At 42.0% G+C, this 22,047-nt stretch overlaps 1 protein-coding gene across 27 annotated transcripts in view; it reads right to left on the bottom strand.

Moving 5' to 3' along the window:
- NRXN3 (neurexin 3) overlaps positions 1-22,047 on the bottom strand; it is a 1,029,877-nt gene that overhangs the window by 695,234 nt on the left and 312,596 nt on the right. For all 27 annotated transcript variants that reach the window (XR_009727556.1, XR_009727557.1, XM_061367479.1 and 24 more), the window contains 2 exons: positions 15,813-16,251; positions 10,424-10,807 (listed from right to left, as the gene is read on the bottom strand). Coding sequence is in view for 25 of the 27 variants with exons in the window: in XM_061367479.1 (XP_061223463.1) it covers positions 10,424-10,807; positions 15,813-16,251 (823 nt within the window). In the remaining 2 variants the exon portion in view is untranslated. The remainder of the gene's footprint in view (positions 1-10,423; positions 10,808-15,812; positions 16,252-22,047) is intronic.

Here is a 22,047-nt window from a genome sequence, read left to right as displayed (position 1 = left end):
ATCTTGGAATCTGGTACCTAGTGGCAGAGGATTAACCAGGAGCACCCTGTGAGCTGTTCTGGGGGTTAACTGTGCGTAACAGAAGGCAGAGAAACCAAGCAGATTGGGATAAGTCAATATACGCCACCAAATGTGACCCTTCCTTATGGTGATGGCACTTCTTTTGCATATCTTTTCCATATCACATAATAGACTCATCCAGTCAAAGTGTCCAAGGGACTGCCTATCTCCATATGGAAAGAGAGTCAATTAAGGGAGCATCATGAATACCAAGTCTTTCCTCTCTCTCTGAGACGAATAGAGAAGGAGAAATGAGACAGAAAAGGCATTGTGCCAGTGCCTGCCTTTCAGCTTGATGGCTTCGACTGGGCAAAGCAGAGAGATAGAGAAAGCTAATTTCACAGATAACATCTCCAAGGTCTATACAGCAATTTTAAATATTGGAAATAATTTTTCATGACAAATTAATGTAAATCATCCTGGCTACTTCCATCAAGATATCACCATTAGTTGTAGGGACAGTTGGCAGTCTTGATAGAAACTGTCTGGTCTGATTCAAGGGTATGGAAAGGAATGGGAGTATGAATCCCAAGGGACTGAGATCAGCCACTGCGGAATAAGATACCATGTAGTCTGTAGTGACTCTTGCACCCAGTGTAATCAGTTCATCTCTAGACACCTGACATACCACAACAGACAGGGCATTCTAAAGTAAGCAGGCACATTCTGGATCATACTTGTAACATGCCACTATATGTCTTGCTGGGAGCTCCCTGGGAAAACTAGGATGAAAAGGTGAAACAGTATTTCCATTCTTCATGGTGACTTACCACTTCACATGATCCAAATTTTAGTAAATTCTACCTTCCTCTGATAGTGCGATTCAGGCAAAACTGACCTGCTATGAGAAAGATGTCCTTTAATCTGAGAGTTATCATCAGAGCAGCACTGTGCCTTGACTTATAGATAAGATGTATTTTGTAGCTTGCATTAAGAAGCCATTGTTCTGAGCTACCATTTATAAACCAGCAGATTAAAAAAAATATAACACTATGTTGTTAGTCTTGCAGAAGAGGCCTACGCTAATAAAAGTATAAAACACTAAAAAGCAGCAACCAAATGTTCTTAATCATCTACCCACCAACATCTTTTTTTGTTGTTCAAGTGCTCTTCACAGGAGCTGACTTTAGCACAAAATCTAATATGGTTTTGGATAATCATATTTCTTGAACTGGGAAGACCTTGTGAAAGCTACACTCAGCAATGAACAGATAGAAACCTAGAAGTTTAGAGAAAAACAGCAGAAATTATCTTCTGTGCTTCTTCTGTGAATATGTGAATTACCATATTCAAATGAGATAAAGAGCACCTAGAGTACTAATAAATTCACATGCAGCATGGAAGGCAGGAGTGGCCTTAAATATCAAGAGCATATGATGACGGAGACAAGACGGGTCGGAGCAATCCCAGACACAGCTACAGGTTGGGCAGAGAAGAGATTCAGAGCAGCCCTGCAGAGAAGGACTTGAGGGTGTTGGTCGATGAGAAAATGAACATGAGCCAGCAGTGTGCGCTCACAGCCCAGAAAGCCAACCGTATCCTGGGCTGCATCAAAAGGAGCGTGACGAGCAGGTCAAAGGAGGTGATCCTGCCCCTCTACTCTGCTCTCGTGAGACCTCACTTGGAGTATTGTGTGCAGTTCTGGTGTCCTCAACATAAAAAGGACATGGATCTGTTGGAACAAGTCCAGAGGAGGGCCACGAGGATGATCAGGGGACTGGAACACCTCCCATATGAAGATCGGCTGAGAAAGTTGGGGCTGTTCAGCCTGGAGAAGAGAAGGCTGCGTGGAGACCTCATAGCAGCTTTCCAGTATCTGAAGGGGGGCTATAGGGATGCTGGGGATGGACTCTTCATTAGGGACTGTAGTGGTAGGACAAGGGGTAATGGGTTAAAACTCAAACAGGGGAAGTTTAGATTGGATATAAGGAGGATATTCTTTCCTGTTAGGGTGGTGAGGCACTGGAATGGGTTGCCCAAGGAGGTTGTGAATCCTCCATCCCTGACAGTGTTCAAGGCCAGGCTGGACGAGGCCTTGGGTGATATGGTTTATAGTGAGGTGTCCCTGCCCATGGCAGGGGGGTTGGAACTTGATGATCTTAAGATCCTTTCCAACCCTAACTATTCTATGACTCTATGAAGAAACAGGAAAGAACACAGAGATAAAAAATCATACCCATGTCATTATAAAATATTGGAGAGACAATAAGTTGATTTTTATATGGTCTCAGATTTTCCAGCTGCTCAGCAGATGCTGGTGGAGATTGCCACATCAATAGGACTCTTCAAAGTTAAAGTTCAACAGCCTAAAGACCATGAAATGATCTTCTCCTAAAAAGATGTTATCACCCCAACTGCAGAATTAACTGCACACTCTTCTGTACTGAGGATATCACAAAGGCATTATAAGGCAAGAAATGGCATCACTTCTGCTGGAACAAAATATTCAGAGTGGCTTTTGACTGAATATATACATCTACGGACAACAAAGTTATGATGAGTGGAAAAGACCACAGTATACATCCACAGAAGTGAGAGGCACCAAAATTGTTCCTTCATATTGTTTCTCTCCCCTTACAAGCCCCATCTTGGCTGCCCTGTCCTTATTGGAGCTAGCACATCTCATGAGTATCTCGGGAATTGTTTGAATGTTAGAAGTTACACCATGGAAGGCAATGGAAGGATGCAGAGATGGAGTATACATAAAAGCCTAATACAGTAGAATAATCCAGTACTTATGCAACCAGCAATAGCCTCCTGCTCCGACAACCAACCATTAGGGAGAGATATGAGGGAGCAAAACACAAAAAGCCTGGGCCTGCATTCCTTGAGCGTAAGAATAGCATATATCACAGTAGCAGCTACTTGGGCCAGCCATAGAGGGAACATCCACAGGTATTGAAAACGGATTGATGGTAAGCAAGAAAATGAACTGCCCACCCTCAGCAAAAGCTAACATGCCTGAGATCATGTTTAATGGAACAAATTAAAATGGGTGTGAAAGGATTGCGTGAACTCTTTTGCTATATTCTGATGAAAACTTTTTTTTTTTTGAAGTTTGGAGAAGTTTTGGGAAATTGCACAATAGGAACCTATCTGTACTCGTAAGTCCATGAACAGGTCAGCTCTAGAACAGACCATCCAATTTCTAACATCTTTATCTCATGAAATCATAAAAATTACTCTGATGTTTTGACTTTCCTAAAGTCTTTGAGTATTCAAGATCCAGCAAGGATTAAAAGCACTAAGACACTGCAGCAAAGGCTTTCCTGCTAATGTGCCCAGCACCCCTATAGCCATCAGTCCTATACAAAAATCTGTTTTCAGCAATTACATAACATTACACTGCAGGCTCAAAAGGTATGGGCAGTCCAAAAAGAATCAACACATTTTAGGTTTTTTAAACAAACCTTCAAATATGTAATCATCAGTAAACATCTTCACTAAAATGACAAAGAAATCTAGGCTGGTACCTCTGCTTAAGACAGCATGCAGCACTTAACCACATAGTAAATGCTTTTGTAGCATTTCCTATTACCAGTAATTTTACAACATCTCTATTTATTGCATACATAACAGGCAGATGTGTGTTGTCATTAAACTGTTCTTAGCAAAAGCTGCTGTAAAGGTAATTGGCAGGTAATAAAACATGTAGCCCTGTGCTCAATACTGGCATTGTTAACAGCAGGCACACTGTTGTTCACAAACAGTACGCCACAAACCACAGAAAAATCCTGGTTTGCTCAGGATGTTAACCATCCATCTGTGAGCAAACCCAGACAGGAAGGGACACTGGTTTCAGCCCCTGGGAGGAGAACTGAAGTGGGCCATTTTTGTCTTGCTGCAACAAACAGTGGGTGCAGCTCAGCAAAAGGAAAGTCTGGAAGACTTTTATTTTTGTTACTTGGAAAGGACTCATCCTACAGCCAGTTCTGAGCAATTAACTTCAGCAGTTTAAAACTTAAACCTTGGTGTCTTTTATTTCGGTCTTAAATGGCCAGCAGCATCAGACTAACCTGCTTTCTCTAATCTTATTAGTATATACCTCTTACTAAAAATTAAAAGCCCAATCAGCGTATTTAAGTAGAAGAAAGCATTAAAAAGTGTGCTAACAACAAGATTTGATTTTCATTGGCCTAAATGATCTGATTTTAAGTCATCTTTTGCTTTGTGTCCTTCCTGGGCTTTTGCCCTCTGCAGTCCCTCTCCCAGTGTTTCAATAGAATGAAAGCATGCAGAGAGCCTTTGGGATCTGCAGTAGAAGAGGCCTCATGCAACTTCTTGAATCCATGGCATTTTCAGTCCAACTACAGAAAATAGCTCATGTGAACACAACAAACACTCCCCTCCTGCTGCTTGTTTAATGCCAGTGCTTTGGGGTCCTTTTCAGAAAAGTCCATGGGTTGTGAGGAGATACTTTGTTATCACAGCAAAGTACATCGTCCTCCACCACCAAATCCAGCTCCTACCTCTTAACACCTTAAGAGCAGTTAACGTGGGGCTGCAGCAGCCTGATGCTGCAACTGATGTCAAACACTAACAAATCAGAAACCAAAGGCTTTTTAAGTACATTAAGTACTTAGAAAACACTAAAGATCCTTCATATGTAGCTGCACCAATGCGTCCTTGCCACCTTCCTGCATGTCTTGCTGGCTCATCTTGCTGACAAGACTTGCAACTCACCCTAATTTCTGTGGGGTTCAGTATGTGAAGGTTGTTCACACGCAACAGGAGGAAGTGTGCTACCCATTGCATTGGATCCTTTTTGTCAGTTCTCCCAAAGCCTGCCCCATTTCTGATGACTGGAAAGCATTTGGGAAGCATTCCCATGGGCTTTCAGTCATTTGAAACAAACTAATTAGCAAAATGGCAGACCTGTTGGAACAAGGTACTTGAGGACAGAGATGCTGCACTGCATACACTCTTCCCTGATACTCCTTTCTAAAACCCTAGGATTCAAGAATGACTAAGTACTACCAGAAGTACAACCTCCAACATTGTTTTTTTTTTTCCCCTTAATGCCCCACATACCACAACCCAAGACTTAGCAAACTCAACACAAAGCCTCAATATGCACTTGCAATCATAACTTCCATCAGAAATCCACTCTGCTGTGCCTGCCATTCATTTCAGAGACAACCAAAACCTACCTTTCAGTACAGGAGTCTTTCTGGCATGATTATACCTTGCCCTCCACCAAACATACTCTAATCAGATATAACAGGAATGCAGGAGAGCTCAGGCAGCAGGGGGAGGCAAGATCACTACCACATTGCAAAGCACTCACACCATCACTTGCAGGAGTGATTGTGTCCTGTGTAGTCGCTTCTTTTATACTTGCTCTATGCCCCCACCCTAAACAAGACTCTTTCAGTCTGGTAGCCTTGGCAGCTTGGTACTATCAATTCCTTCACAGCACAGTTACCTTCTGGAGTGCAGCAACACTGAATTATCAGACCAGAATCTGCATATAATCAATAAAAGACAGGCAAATCAACAAAGGGAGGTAAGCAGATTGTGTTATTCCTTTGAATTTCTCCTGAGAAATGACTACCTCCCTCCACTGACTGGACAGTGAACTCAAACATAGCACAGGTCCTCATTGCCAGGCTTCTATTTTTTTAATCTTAAAGTACTTATCCAAGGCATTTAAAGAAGGAAGTCACACTACTACTTTAGCTGAGTTAATGCCACTTGCAAAGCCAACAGAATCTTATTCCCTGAACTGCTGATTAGCCATGCCACTGCTCTCTTCCAACAGCTACTGCAGTATATCAGAAGTTTTTCGTCCAAATGCTGCTCTGTTTATAGCAGCTCCAGTGGCTCAAAAAGGTTCTTCTCACACGATTTCCAACATTGTCACCCTAAGTTAGACGGGGTAGCAGAGAACCATAAGGAAAGATGACAGAAAATGGGGAGCTCAAGGGTTTAAGAAAAATAAGTAACTAACGGTGCGTTACCAGCCTGTGGTGGAAGGTGTGAAATCGAGACACGTCTTGCTAACTGCCAGCATTTGCTGCTGCCTTTGCTTAGCCTCATAGCCTGGCACTGAGCACTTCTGCCCATGAATACCATTGCACTTTCATCTCCTCTTCCTTCTCTGTCATCTGCCACTGGCTACAGAGTCTTTTATGAAGACTAAAGAGAGTCTTGTTTAGATGATGTACTTTTGTCCCAGCCTTTCTGAGGATCAAACACTGATGTCCATTCACTCTAGATTCTACAGCAAGGATTTGAATGTAAGTATACCCCATAGAAGCCTTCACAATTTGTCTCCCAAGAACATTCTTTCCTAGTGAGTACAAGAAAAACATACAGCTAATAAAAGAACCAGAGCAGTCCTTTTTGACCCCTTGACATACTCCCCTCCTCGGGTGGAAGTCATATCAGACATGAACTAGTCTTTGCCATGTCTCACCCCATCTCTTCTATGCTATTTCAATTACCTCAAGAAGGGAATTCAGTACCCCTAGAAGCTAGGGTACTTTAAGACTGAAAACACCTTTGTTTGCGTGCATCACTGCCAATACTGAATGACTGATGAAATACTGGAATTGTAAGAATGAATTTGAGGGCCTGGTAGCAGTTCTCTGCTCCGTACTCTCTCAAACTGCAGCCATAGCAAGGTTTCTCCATCTGCACAGAAGTACTGCCTGAGCAGAAAACTGCAATTAAAGTCTATATTGCATCCAGTGTAACTTGCTGAATATACAGAGATGTTGCTTAGAATCACAGAAGAGTTGGGTTGCCTTCCAAGACTTGGGTGGTGCGGTCAGAGCATTTGCCAGTGAAGACTGAGGCAAAAAAGTCATTAAGAATTTCAGCGTTCACCAAATCCAGGGTAGCCAGCTCTCCTGATAGCTTCCAGAGGGGGCTGCATTGCCCTAATCTGTCTTTTATTTGCTATGTACCTGTAGAATCCCTTCCTGTTATCCTTAACATCCCTAGCCAAGTTTAATTCTAACTGGGCCTTAGCTTTCCTAACCTGCTCCCTAGCTTCCCAGACAACATCCCTGTACTCTTCCCAGGCCACCTGTCCTTGCTTCCACCTTTTATAAACCTCTTTACTCCATCAAATTTTCTTCAGCAGCTCCTTATTCATCCAAGGAGGTCTCCTGGCCCTCCTGCTGCACTTCCTTCTAGGTGGGACACAACACTCCTGAGCTTGTAGCAGGTGATAATGGATATCAACCAAGAGGCTTGGGCCCCCCCCCCCTCTAGGGCTATGTCCCATGGAACCTTACTAAGTAGGTTCCTGAAGAGGCCAAAGTCTGCTCTCTTGATGTGCCGGGCAGTGAGCTTGCTGCATGCTCTTCTCAATGTCCTGAGGTTCTCAAATTTGACCATCTCGTGATTGCTGCATCCAAGGCTGCCCTGGAGCATCACATTTCCAACCAGCCCTTCCCTGTTGGTGAGCACGAGGTCAAGCATGGCACCTCTTCTTGTTGGTTCCTCTATTACTTGAAGAAGGAAGTTGTCTTCCACACAATCAAGGAACCTCCTGGATTGCTTGTGCCGGGCCATACTGTCATTCCAACAGATGTCAGGGTAGTTGAAGTCACCCATGAGAATGAGGGCCTGTGAGCGTGAGGCTCTTCCTATCTGCCTGTAGAATGCTTCATCCACAGATTCCTCTTGATCAGCCGGTCTGTAACAGATCCCCACAGTAATGTCTCCCATTGCTGTTCTCCCTTTAACCCTGACCCACAAACTCTCTGTTGACTGCTCACCTGTCTCCAGACAGAGTTCCATACTCTTCAGCTAATCCCTAACATAAATAACAACCCCCTCTCCCTGTCTGCCAACCCTGTCTTTTCTAAAGAGCCTTTAAACTTCCATTCCAACACTCCAGTCATAGGAGCCATCCCACCATGTTTCTGTGATGCCTATTATATCATATCCCCGTAGACCTGCACACATCTCTTAATTCCTCTTGTTTGTTCTCCATGCTACAGGTGTTTGTATAGAGGCATCTGAGCTGAGCTCCAAATGAAGCCAGCTCATTGGCTGGAGCAGATAGAATATCTCTACATTGCTCCAAGCATTTATTATAGGTGTTTGCAACTGACTGGATGTGTTGGGATGGAATTATGCCCCACTTTCCCCAACACATCTAGTTTAAAGCATCCTTGACAAGTCTGGCAAGCCTCCTACCAAAACCACTAGACCAGCTCCACCAGCCCCCACTAGACCTGGCCTACTAAATTGAGTCCCATGTTCTAGATACCCAAACCACTGACTATGGCACCACCCTTCTAACCATTTATTAACCTCGCCAATCCTCCTAGACTTTTTAGGGTCCTCCACTTTACCCTGGAGAATAGACGAAAAGACTATCTGAGCTCCAGAGCCCCTAACCACCTCTCCCAGGGCTCTGTAGTCCTTCTTTATGTTCTCTGGGCTACTGCTATCTGTATCACTAGCACCCACATGGGTCACTAGAAGTCGGTAATAGTCAGTGGGAGTTACTAGAGCAGGCAGCCCCTCTGCAACATCCCTGATCCGTGCCCCTGGTAGGCAACACACCTCCCTTGAGACTGGGTGCTGCCTCTCCTGGCTCTGCCCCCTGTGAGTCCCTGCTTGCGTCAGCTGAGCTGCCGGCTCCTGGGCAGGTCCTGTCAATGACTTGAGGCTCCCTCGGTGGCTCTCGCCGCTCTGAGTTGATGCTCCTGGGTGGAGAGCTTCCCCCCGTTCCCGTGTTGAATGCATCCTCTCTTCAGCTACTCACCTCAGCAATTGATTGACAGGACAAATTCCCACAGGCTTTAGATACAGGTGACATACTGAATGCCATATATTTGTATTATTTCACCATGAATAAAAGGAATCCAAACTTCATTCCTAACTATGACATAAGTAATTTCATTTTTGAGTTCCTTTTAGGTTTATAGCAGTCCTTCACATGGCAAAGTATAAAATGTATGTGACATACAGCACTATAAATGTAGAAATGCTATACCCGGGAAAATGAGAGGTAGATTTTACCACCAAATGAATAATCTGCTTCTCCTGGAGTTGTATGTATGTATTTTGGTTTTTTAGTACCTTAACTAAATGTTAAGTATGTGTTTTCCCTTGTGATGAAGAGTGATTTTCCCGGTAACCAACAGGCATAGCTTACTTACTCTAGGCTCCCCTGCCCCTTTACCCTTCATCCTACATCTTGGGCTGCAAATCAAAGAGTTACACTCCTCAGTTTTTACAGGACAGAAGTCTAAGGACTGAGCAAAGCAAGAGACAGCCCTCCTCAGATAATAGATGGCAGACAGGAAGAGTGAGTCAATAGCTGCCTCTTATTAACAGAGCTAGCCTGCTTCTTCTTTCCTCCCCTTATGCACCATCCAATTTTAAGACATATGCCATAACCATTAGACCTTGGTGTTAAGTAAGGTAATAGAAGGAAGGAGATGGAAGCCCTTCGACTCTGCTAACAGTATACAGTGAATTCCTGGGTGTACCGTGAGTCCAGTTCAACATGAATGCAATGCAATGGCCAAATATTAACAGAAAGATGGTTTTGAATATAAGAATAAACCTTTTAAGGGAATATTTTCTTTTCTAAGTGATCTTAGTGCTATCTGTTTGGGGGGGTTTTGACCCACTCACCTCCCTCATTTTGAGCGTGGCACTAGCACAATAAAGATAACAGTTAATGGAACTACATGGTATTTGAGAAATATATATCTCAGAGACCTTACATTAGATAATTCTGTTCTGTGTGGCCTAGAACATTCATTTTGCCTGCCTGTACCAGCAGCACTTCTGCTTCATCTCTCAAATCGTAAATATTTAAATCACCAGTCAGAATGACTAAGAATAAGATGCAGGGAGTCCTCTGACACCTCCTACAGATTTGCCTTATCAGAGGTGAATGTGGTGACCTGTTGATGTTAACACTATCTCGTTAGCTGGCTTTACCCATGAACAACCATCAAAGTTAACCCTACTATGCAAAAAAGAGAAACACTAGACAAAACCAGGATACACAGTCTGTCCCATGGAAGAAAAATCTCTGTAACTCAAGTTCACACTTGGTACTGTTTCCAGTAATTTGCATGAGACTTCTCACGTGCAGCAGCATTTTCTGCCTTAGGAGACAAATCATGTTCAGCCAAAGAAACTCTGGAACCTGAAGAAAAGGTTTTTCAGAAATCTTAGGGAATGAAGTGGCAGATGAAGAAGGTAAACTTATGAAATGAAGGTGGGAAAGACTGGAATGAAATGATCAGAGAAGTAGTAGGGACTGGAACTTCACATTGGGAAGAACAACAAGGGCAGGGAAAGTCTCATGGAAACAGTGAATTTTGTTCTAGTTCTGCATACTTTAATCTCTGTGTAACTGAGGTCAGAAAATTCAGCTTACCTCGCTCACATGTTCTACCCCAGTAGCCAGTGCCAGTGCAGTCACAAATGAAGCGGTTCCAGCCATCCTTGCAGACAGCATTATTCTTGCATGGGTAGCTGTCACACTGCTTGGTGCTGAGGCGGGAGCAGGAAGACTTGACACCTGCGGCATTCTGTGCTTCTGCCAACTGACGAATGTTCTTGCTTCTCCCATCGATGAACAAGTCTCGGATACAGCCAACATAGCCATAGTTCAGCATCGCTGTCCAGAGCTCTGTGGGAAGGATGAGTCCTGCTCGGTTCTCCGGCAGCCCACCAAGGTACATGTCACCTTCCAGATCAAGGATCTCACTCTCACCACTGGCAGTGAATGGGGTGCGTCTGCTGTTCACTGATATTGTACCTAAATGAAGAGGATAAGGAGACATCACCACTTTCACTTATGCACTCAGTCTAGTTCTTTTTTTTTTTTTCCCAGTAACTGAGTAAGGTTTATGTTTCAGTGCAGAAAAGTGAAGATTCCTCCCTACCCAAATGCACTCCTAACAGAGACAGTCTCTTCCACATACCACACAGCTCCATTTCCTCTCGAGCCAGAGGCCATGAATTCTTCTACACAGTGACTGATCATCATGTCTCTATCCCAACTTGCATTATAAGGTCACAAGCATAACGATTCAATGCCAAATAATAATGTGCAAAAAGCTGAGCATTATTCAGTGGTATCCATCCAACAAAGCAAAGACCTACTGAGAACATAAAGGATTTTGATGGTATCAGGAATGGAGAGAATAAAAGATAAGTAAACATGTATTAACTGACATTACATAGCTCTTCCAGAAAATACTTCATCAGTACCTCCAAAACTGGACCTGGATGATGGAACGAAGCAGACCCTCATCAAGCATCCCCATCAAAACTGGGGAGAATGGCTGATGCAGAGAAAACAAAGGCTACAATTCAGAAAAACCTTTACAAGGTGGAAAAAGAGACTGATAGAAATGTTTGATATAAATCCACAATAAATACTAAGTTCTAAGGTTGGGGTAGAACAACCTCACATGTAAGTACAGGTTGGGAACCAGCTGGCTAAGGAGCAGCTCTGCAGAAAAGGACTTGGGGATGTGGTGGACAACAATTTGGACACGAGTCAGCTGTGTGCACCTGCAGTAACAAGAGACTGATCACAGGTTGCAGCAAGGGAAACTCCAACTCCTGAGAAAGGAACATTTTTCACCATGAGGGTTGTCAAACAGCAGAACAGAAACCTTAGAGAGGTTGTGGAATAATCATACTGAAGGCATTTAAAACACAACTGGACTCAGCCCAGAAGAAAGCCTCGATTTCAGCAGAGTTTGGACTAGAAATCTCTAAAAGTTTGTTCCAAAATAAATTATTCTTTGGTTTTACAAAGGAAATTATGTATTCTAACTTCCATTTTAGAAACAGAAAAACTGAGGTAGAGAAAGACAAAGGAGAACTCTGGTTCTCCTGAGGTAGAGAAAGACTCTGGAAAACAGTTATTATTATAACTAGTAGCTTCCATATGTTTCAAGCAAGATGTGGGCACAATGCACTGAGGACGTTCTTCTATATTTCAAGAAATTGTCCCAACACATAAAACAATTAGAACATACTATACGGAAATGTAATTACAACACAGGAAACAGATGCAGACAAATGAAGTGACTGGTTTAAAGTCAGACAGCTCATCCAAAGCAAAACAGGGAACATAATGCAGGTCTCACACCCCAGAGCACTGTAGTCTTCAGAAGAACATTCAGCAGCTTTTGTGATAGGGACATCTGCCTACCACACATGCAGCTAAGAATCAGAAGTTCACTCTCTCTGGCTATAAATCATCACATCCAACTGACTTGTTATTAAGATATCTGTCCTTGGAGACAGCTATCCAAGCTTTAAGATTAATTTCACATCACAGCATTTTTATCATACACCCCTACAATAAGGTGGGAGAGTTTAATTAATAGAGTTAGTTCTATTTTGTTTCTCTGTGAGAAAGCACAGTCATGTACATGCTTTTTCTTCAGTTGTAATACGTGTCTTCCCAAATAACAACATGTACAACAGAGACACAAGGTATTTCATGTGTGATGTTCAGTAATAATTTAGGAATAATGTCAGAGGCAGCAAAGTGCCAAAAGCAACCAAGGCACAAATTAAAGGCTCAGAGAGAGCCACAGTTATTTGATGAATCATTTTGAAAAACAAGCTGCAGCACCACAGATATTTTCCCTTTTACAAAGTAAAAAAAGAGAAGATGTGACAATACACCTACAGTCATAAAAGCAGCATGTCACAAAGCCACAGGATCAGAGCCCCCATTCCAGCATCTCTGCTGGTACTCCTCAAAAGCAGCATGTGAACTACATATTACTCAAAAGACTAGAACAGTCCAAAATATTGGAGGGCTGAGCTCCAGAGAGCTGCTACTTATGTGTAAAGCAAGCACGACCTGCAAACACGTAAAGAAGCTCCCAAAAGAGAAGAAATCCTGGATACCAAGGAAAAGTGTAAAACCTGGAGAGAGATGATGATGATGATGAAATGAAGTAAAATAACCTAGCCAGCAGCATAAACTTTCTGCCAGTGTTTTGTACCCTGCAGCTATTCCTGTAAGGAGATGGTACTAGCTCAGATGCATAGCACTTCTAAGATCAAGCTCCTGAGATAGACAAATTCTGAGCTGACCCTAGGAAGGATTAGTCACATGAGCTGACATCCCTTTTTCATTCATTTTTCGAAATCCAGTGTTCCCAACTCTGTTTAGGTAGATCAAATCCCATAATGAGAAATTAGAAGCATCTAGCCATCTCCTTTCCAGTCCCTTAGGCACTTAGTGCAGGGCTAAAGAACAGACCAGAAGACACCAGTTACTGAAGGCAAAACCGGTATACAAACCAGTGCATTGATGCAACCCCCAACCAAATCTCCCTGTAGATTTTTAGTGTCTGGGTGGGAGGGACACCATGTGTGTTTGGCAGCCAATGACCAGCTGAAAACGGTGTGCTCTGTAATCTGCCAGGTGTCCACAGATTTTGTAGGAGCTTTCCTCAAGGACAAAAGGTTACAGTAAACTAGGTGTGCATGTCTACGCTGTCTGCTTCTGTCAGAGTAGAGAGAAAGAACAGACCAAAGCGTACACAAAGCCTAAGGGGACTATTGATGCCAGGGGTTATTTGAGCATGACTGCCAGGCTTCCCCAGCATTTGCACTCCTGCCTTGGTACATTGCAGTAGCGGGTATTTAGATTTTCAGGCTATTTCACCAAGCTCAGCAGAACCTGAAGGTTTGGACTGTTATAGAAATGGGAAGAAGGGGAGAGATGACACCTAATAAAGGCCTGGCTGCTTTAGTAATGAGAATTAGAACCTAGAGGTCACTAGCTCATTAAACACAAATGGCTGTTTTGTCACCTACATTAAGTAAGTTCATTATTTCAGTTCAGTTTCTAGATGACAGGCATCACATTTAAAGAAAAATAATCTCTAAGGTGTAACTGTTCTCTGGTACACATGTGGGAGGAACGCCAAGGACTAAAAATAAAGAGATCCCGAACTTCCTTCCACACCCACCAAGAGTAACACTGGATAAGAGTTGTTGATGCTTGCTAAAGTATGGTGTGAAGAAATCAATGCCAGTATCATGGTTTTCTGGGGAGATGACATCAGTCACTAGGACCATAAACACATCACTTTTTGTTAGCAGAAAATGCAATTTAAAAAGAAAAAAAAAGACAAAAAACGTACAGGAGTGTTCATTTTTGTTGAGCAAAGTGCTTTTAATTCAAAACCTGTTATTTCTCATCAGTGCCCAGAACATCACAAATCTCCCTACCAAGCAGCAGCTAAGTCATTCCTACAGTCTCATCCACCAAGCAGCCATGCGGTTTGTCACAGCCTCTTAGTCCAAATGAACGTATGTCCCTGTTCCTAGGTTTCTACAAACTTAAATGGAGCTTTGTGTCATTTTTGTTTCTTCTCCTTCTGCAGCTTCCTCTCAAGGGACCAGACAGTCCCCAAGTGAGCAAGCAAAACTGAAGGCAGTACTGAATGCAATTAATTGAGCTTATCCTTGGAAGTTAATTAAATTTTAGCAATTCTGAAGAAATCAAAGCTCCATTTATTTATTTATGGCTTCCTTTATAAAATGTTCCTATCGATGTCTTCAGGAGATAGCAACATAAAATCACACATATTAAGTCCTAGTAGAGCATTATGTCAAATACAAAGAAATTCCTCACATCATCAAAGACTAGCTTCAGGCAAAGACCTGTTCAAACAGCTAGGCTTTGCATGGTATCTAAAAGTCAGCTCTTCTGAAAACTCAAGGGAGGCAAATTCTAGTACTGTGTTCTCTCTACTGATGGCAGTCAGCAACTGGAAACATAAAATTAGGGACCGAAAGCTATCATGTGGAGATCACCAGACAAACTCCAAAAGCACTTGCAAATGCAAGTAAAATTTCCTTTGAAGGGACATACAGCCAGGCTTTGAGATCCCAGGGGTTCGGTAAGAATACAAATACAATTGTTCACATATTCTCAAGATGAAGTTACAGTATTTGATCATTTTGTTTCTTTACAAAATTTTACAGTACATCATGAGTAGGTTAGCTCTGGGTTAGATACCTAGCACTAGAAACAAACAAAATACCTCTTGGTAATTGCATGCTAGGTATACTATTAAAAATAAAACACATTTTTGAAAAATAGAAGCTGTGAGGAAACAAACAACATCCACTGAATGTTGACTCAGATATTAAGACTAGAATTTGGCATCCAAAAGAATAAAGAAACCTAATGGAAACCTACAAGATACTAAAGAAAACAGAACAGGATTAAAATGTTGATTTGTCACCACAATTTTGTCCCTGGTTGTGCCCATTACTCTTATTTTCCTCATGACAAGATCCCAAACCCCTGCTCTTTAAAGACACAAGATCCAGGAGAAAATGGTAATATTAGGTCACAGCAATAAGTTTTCCATTAGTTTTTATTAAGTTTATTTTTGAACAAAAACCCAGAGTAGATCAGTGAGAACTTCTCAAACTAAGAATTGAATAATAATCAGGCTGAAGGATCTTTAACATTACTGTGGCCTACAACGAAGTCATCACTATAACTGCAAAGACAGGTCCAGAAATACCTGAATATTGTGAGTAAAATATTAACAGATTGCCTCTGTGGTATGCTATCCAAAGTTTATACTAAACATTTAATGAAAACCTAGCCATTCACATCTTTGTTTTGCTGGATAAACATCACAAGATGTTTGCATCAGAAGATGACTCGTATCTAACAGGTTTTGAAGGTTCTCAGAATTAATACACAGCCCTCGGTCTTGAACTGAAAGATGAATCTACTTGAGAAAAAGTCATGACTCTACCTGATCTTCCATCTCGTTGAATATCCACATGATACCACTCTCCATCATTGGCTTTCTTCTGGGTGGCCTTGACTTTAATGGTCCCAGAGCCCATGTCCAGCAACAAGTAGAGGTTCCCATCTAGAAGCTCAACTGCAAAGAAGTCTACCTTTGTATTTTTCTGGCTCCTGGCATCTTTCCTTTCCTGAGGCTTGCCATGGGTGAAAAGGATCAGTCCATTGGGTTCGGTGGTTCGGAAATCAAATGAGATGGAGCCCATCCTCTTGGTATTCCATTTAGGCAGACTAATGTAGGCCTCAGGTGTCTCAAAGCTGATGGGATCCAGAGTAGCCACATTCTCACATATGAATTTCACTTCCCCATAGATCTTCATCTTAGTATCACCAATCCGTGCCAAACGAGACAGCTCCAGACGAATGTCATTATTCTTATAAACAACCTGCCAGACATAAGAAAAAGTATCATACATCAATCCTGCATGCAATACGAATACCCCAATTACTTTCAGCCATGGGAGATAAACTTTTCCCAAAAGGCAGTGGGGAGCAGAAAGGAGACCATGCAAGAGTCTGACATGATGACAGAGGGAGAGCGCACAGCCAGGAGTGTGTATAGAAAGGACAGCAATGGGTAGTTTTTGATGACTATAGATCAGATAAGCAGACAGAAGAGAACATTTAACTGAAGGACAGTGAAAACAATTAACTCTACCACAGGCCCACTCTGCTGTAAAAGCTTTTGTACATAAAATACAGCGTGTGTCTGGTATCACGCTGCTACATTAGCATAAATCCCATACAAAATACATAACCAACTGTAGCCTCCATGTCCATCTCTGCTATCCACAGCAGGAAATCCTGTACCACCACTGTCATTTCTCTATTATTCCTATAAGCCCACTTAAATACTAGGAGAGATATATGCAAAAAAATCTAAGCAAGTTGCTGTGAACTGTTGGTGATTGCCCTGTGGCTCCTAAAGAGCTACAAGAAAAAAAAATAAACAGACCAAGAAATCTTAGATCATTACAGGCAAACTTGCTATGGAGATATCTGCATAGCTTACCTTGCTTCAAGAAACCTATGCTCTCTGTGGTAATACATAAAAGTCTGTACATATTCACTGCCTGGACTCTTACTCTCTCTGGGTTAAGGACCAGAGGTCTGGACTCTGAGATGCTACATGGATAGAAGTCAGCCAAGGGAAGAGCCCCAAACAGGCAAGCACTCCTGAGCATGGACAACCAGCTCAGGAGTCCAGACCTCCTGCCCTTGTCTTTCTCACAAGTACAGAATTAATTCCTTGCAAAGAGGACTTCCTCCTGCCCCATGCTGTTCTCACAGAGGCAGGGACTGAAGAAGGCACAAAACTGAAATATTTGTGAACTGTCGTTCCTCTCGACCACCCTCCATGCTTCCTAAACCCAGAGCTGGCACATACAGGAAACCAAAGCATTTCTGCAACTAGAATTCAATTTTTATTGAATTCCTGTTCTGCAACACTAGTGAAGACTCTGACTTCTTCTATAAAGCTATTATTTTAAAATACTTTATTACAGCATACACACGCACATACATTGGATTTCTGCTTCCAGAATGCTAGCAAGATGAGCTGTCAGTAATTTGCTATGAAAAGAGAAGGGAAAGGAGAAGTATACTGTTATTTCTACCAATAGGACAGGAAAGTCAGAGAAATAAGTGTGCAGTAAACATGAAAGAGAGAATGAGGGATAAGCTTCTAAAGTAGGTGACCTCAGGATGAAAACTAAACGAAATTACAATTCAACACATTTTGTAGCAAGCAAAAAATTTCCAGCTTTCACTAAGCTCTTAAAGGAAAATTTCCCCAGTGCAGCCAGCACAGCTTCAGATTTTCTTGTTGCAAAGGCAATACACCCTACATCAGAGTGAGAGGAGAATCCAGCTGCTAATTCCCATTTGGAGTCATGGCACAAAGCTGTAGTTCCTCCCAGCAGAGGACAGCATTGACCCACAATAGATTGTTTTGCTCCACTTCCCAATAAAGCACCCTGCCTCACACAGACTTTGAAAACATCGAGTCTGTTAGTATTTACAACAGGAATAAAATGTTTTTTTCAATTTGTGAGACTCTACTAGTCCCATTTTGCAGATTAGGCATGTCAAATGCTCTCACAAGACACACCATACACCTCCTTTCAGTGACTCAGCAAGGCTGTGCATTACAGCCTTCTTCTCTTGACAGATGAGATGTACCTCAGCCAGACGCTGGTTCCGAGCACTGAATGCAGTTCTATGTCTGCATCTCAAAGAAAGAGAGAAGCTGAAGATATAGAGGAAAATAAATAGAACAATTAAGAGGATGCTTTATGAGGATAGCCTGAAAAGGCCAGGGCTCTTATATCTGGAGAGGACTGAGAAAAAAAATGACCGGAGTGTACAGAAGAGGAAGAAGGTTAACATAGAACTGCTCTTTGCCAAACCCAGCAATCAGAACTGGATGCACTCTCTGAAGCTTGTAAGTTATCAGTTTAAAAGTGGATTTTTAGAAGTACTTATTTACAGAGAGTGCACTGAACTTCTGGAACTTGCTGCCACAGGAAGTCGTGGAAGCAAAGGGCATCATCAGGCTCTAAGGGGAATGCACCACCGACAGTGGCCATGCTCACAGGCCCTCCCTAAATATCACTTGCACCTGCCACTACTGGAGGGAGACAACTGGAGAAATGGACTGACTGTTCTTCAGGCCTGCTAAGGCTTTTCTCTTGTTCTTCGTGAATCTAAGTGTGCTGCAGGTTGTCCACAATCTACCCTTTTTCCCACTGCAAGGAGAGCCTGGGAAACAGGGCAATTGGAAATGGGTTCCTGTGAACAGAGTCCTTCTGCCAGAACAAATATACGGGACTTCTTAACTGGCATGACTTTGGCACAGCACTGCAATTTTTATTTCACCCAGTATGGAGTCATTCTGGCATTCAGGAGAATGCCTGGCCTGAATGAACTAGGACTTCAGTGGTTCTAACAAGAAAACTGCCCTTACAGGATACTACTAACAGTTGCTCAAACCAACACTCCTCTAAAGTGTATCTTGACCCAACCTTTCCCCCTGTGAGAGGAGCAGATATCTAGCATAATACCCTACGAGAGGGGCAGGTATCTAGCACAATACCCTAGATACAACTGATGACTAGTGCTGGGTTGTATCTAGCTATCACTCAGTGATCTTCTTTCAGCAACTTTTGCAGGTTGCTGGCAGAAGGAGTATGATCACACATATGAGCAACTTCCAACTCTCAGATAAGTCACATCCAGGCGACATCTCCCCCTTTCAAGTATTTGACTTGAGTAACAATTCCTGTCTCTTCTGGGAAAACAAAGAGGATCTCCTTCTGGATTTATTTGGGGTTTGCTGCAGGCTGCCTTTTGTTTCACTAGTCAGACCAGTACCACAGCTGGAGAATCCCTGAGACAGAAGACTTTTAAAGGACATAGAGAAAATTACATGGAGCTATTTGCAACCCAGAAAGTCACTAACAATGGAGGATCTAAGAGCAAGTTTGAAAGAAAGGACTGAGAAACAAGCACAAAGGAAGACTTGGAGAAGAGAGGAGAAAGGGTGTTGAATAGATGCAAGAGTTCTGAATTCAGTCTTTTCAAAGAAACAAATCCACCCCAATAAGAATCTTTATGATTCAAGTGTTTGTCATCTACATTATTTTCTTTAAAAACAAAAAAAAAGCCAAACCAAAAAACAAACAAACAAACAAACAAAATCAACCATAACCTAGCTTGAGAAATTTTAAGCACCTGTATTTAAGAAAAAAGTACAAGTGTTCACATAGCTCGCTTGAGATACTGTTAACAGCCACATTTGGACATCAAGATGTATAAACCATAACTATCAGCACTATAAACATAAGGATAAAAATAATCCCTGGGTGTACACCCAAAGTGAATCCTGAGCAGGAATAGAGAGGCAAATCATCTCTAGCTTGAGCAATGAAATGTGAAGGCAGCTACTTATAGCTGCAGTTCAATTGTTAAACTGAAGGTTCAAGAATGAGAAAAGGGAATACAATTAAATGACTGGAATGCATGTCCCATAGTGAAGAACATTCAAATTCAGTCTGCTTAATAGGTAGAGGTTAAAGGGTTATTCGATTACAATCTATGAGTACCTGTGCAGAAAATGGAATTTGGCAATAGAGAGCTCTTCAATCCATGTGACAAAGGAATAATGGGATCCAGGGGCTAGAAACTGAAGTTTGAGAAACTCACATTTTAAAATATTATGACTTATTTTTACATGAGGGTAATTTGCTATCGAAATAATTTACTACAGGTTACGGTGTGTTCTCTGCTACTGGCAAACTTTAAATTAAAATGGTATCTTGTTTTCCCTAAAAGACATAGCGAGACAGGAATTAATTATGCAGCAAATCAGCCTAAATTATCATAATGGCTCTTTCTGGCCTCATAACCTATGAATCTTTGTATTTTAATGAAATCAGCAGATGCTTCAGTGCAGTTTTCCAAGCTAGATGAAACACATCCTTCTCAAATGTTAAAACTGCCTGGAAAAGGAGAAGATGCTCGTGACAATTCTGGACTGGCTTGCCACCAATGCTTTCAGTAAGGCTTTATAACGTGTGTGATCCTACCTTGCATTAAAAATGAAGGCACCTAAGAAAGCTAGGACGAAATCTTGATTCTGTAATTCTAAATATATGAGCTTCAAGAACTTCTTTAGAGAGTCACTGTCACCTGCTGCAAGCCAGAGAAGAAATATTTTCATGTTTTCACTGAGGAATCTATCTGCCCATAGTTGTACCTATCACCTGCATAACATTGCCTACCTTGTAGTCGCCCTTCTCCAGCAATCTCTGAATTAACTTCAGTGCTCTTCATGATATACCAAAATAGTGATTGAAAATCACACCTCTAACTCTAAACAAGGCCATAACTGACTCTGAGAGTTGTCCCTCACTAGGACATAGTCTTCTAGTGCCACTCTGGGCTGTGGCTTCCACAACAGCTTAGAAGTAAGCAAAGCAGTGAAAACAGTGTCCACAAATATGTCCATTTTTATCAGATGGCTTTCTGAACAAAGCTAATCGTGCCTGTTTAAATAGAGTTTATCCAATATATATATCGGAGAAGGTCAAGAGGCAGAAGGGAGTCAAGAAGATGATTCCTGGTACAGACACACACATCTACTTTGCAGTGATTCTAGAAAGGAAGGTAGAAAACAAAAAGGAGAAAATGACTAGCAAAAGCTAGACACAGAGCATTGAAAAAGTAACCCTCATGTTCCCAATCTTAAAATTGCTTTATATTCCAAAAATTACATTAGAACAATGACAACAGTTTTTCCTCTTCCATGAGGATTGCTTCTAAAATCACTTTAACAAGAATATTTTGACTGCTCAATGCATTTGCTTAATGAACTGGACCAGTACAGATGGATAGTCAGGGACAGAATAGTACAGATACACACAGTCTCCAATAATCGGCAGCAGGATTCCATGGCATCCAAGACATTTTGAGAGATAAAAAGATATACTGTAAATTAGGTTTCCGTTGAATCTGCTGAGAAAGAAGAGTTTGTTTTAAGCTGAGCTAAACCAAATTGGCAATCTAGTTTTGAGCTATCTTAAAAATGGCAACTTTGCAATTCTGAAGCATTCAAGGAATTTCTCCGGCTACACTTACAAGAAGCTTCACCCACGGGTTAATGAGAGCCCTAATCAGATGCCTTTTCACAGGGATGAAAAGCATGTCTCTGCAATCAAGCAAAGATGCAGATAGAGAGGGAGCAACAAGTGAGAAAAAAATTATGTGCTAGACTTGCCGGTGGCCAATATAAAAATTCCTCTCCAAGTTGGTGATATTAAGCAAGAAACACGGCGAGGGGGGGGCAGTTGTGCAGGCTGGTTACAGGCATGCTCCAGAGGAGAATGGCCATTGGTGGCCTGGCAAATTAGATGACCATCATTAAAAAGGGCAGTAACCTGAAAGCTTCATAAGTTTAGCTAGCTAGGAAGAACACCTCCAAATTTCAGCCCAATTGATTACCTACTTCATCCTGTGCATCACCAATTGCTTTTATCTGTCATGGGCTACCCCAATTCACCAACTGCCAGTATCACCTCTCAGAAGGGCTAACTGCAAGACATTCAGCTTACAGCCTAACACTTCCTTAAAGGTACCTTCACTGAACCAGATGAGTTCCTGCAGTTTAATAAATCACAGTTTAT

The sequence above is a fragment of the Neopsephotus bourkii genome, unplaced genomic scaffold (genome assembly GCF_033783945.1).
Source record: "Neopsephotus bourkii isolate Nb327-2 ecotype Australia unplaced genomic scaffold, CSIRO-AGI_Nbou_v1 NB_1376, whole genome shotgun sequence".
Classification (NCBI taxonomy): domain Eukaryota; kingdom Metazoa; phylum Chordata; class Aves; order Psittaciformes; family Psittacidae; genus Neopsephotus; species Neopsephotus bourkii.
This window is presented reverse-complemented; position numbering and strand designations above follow the sequence as displayed.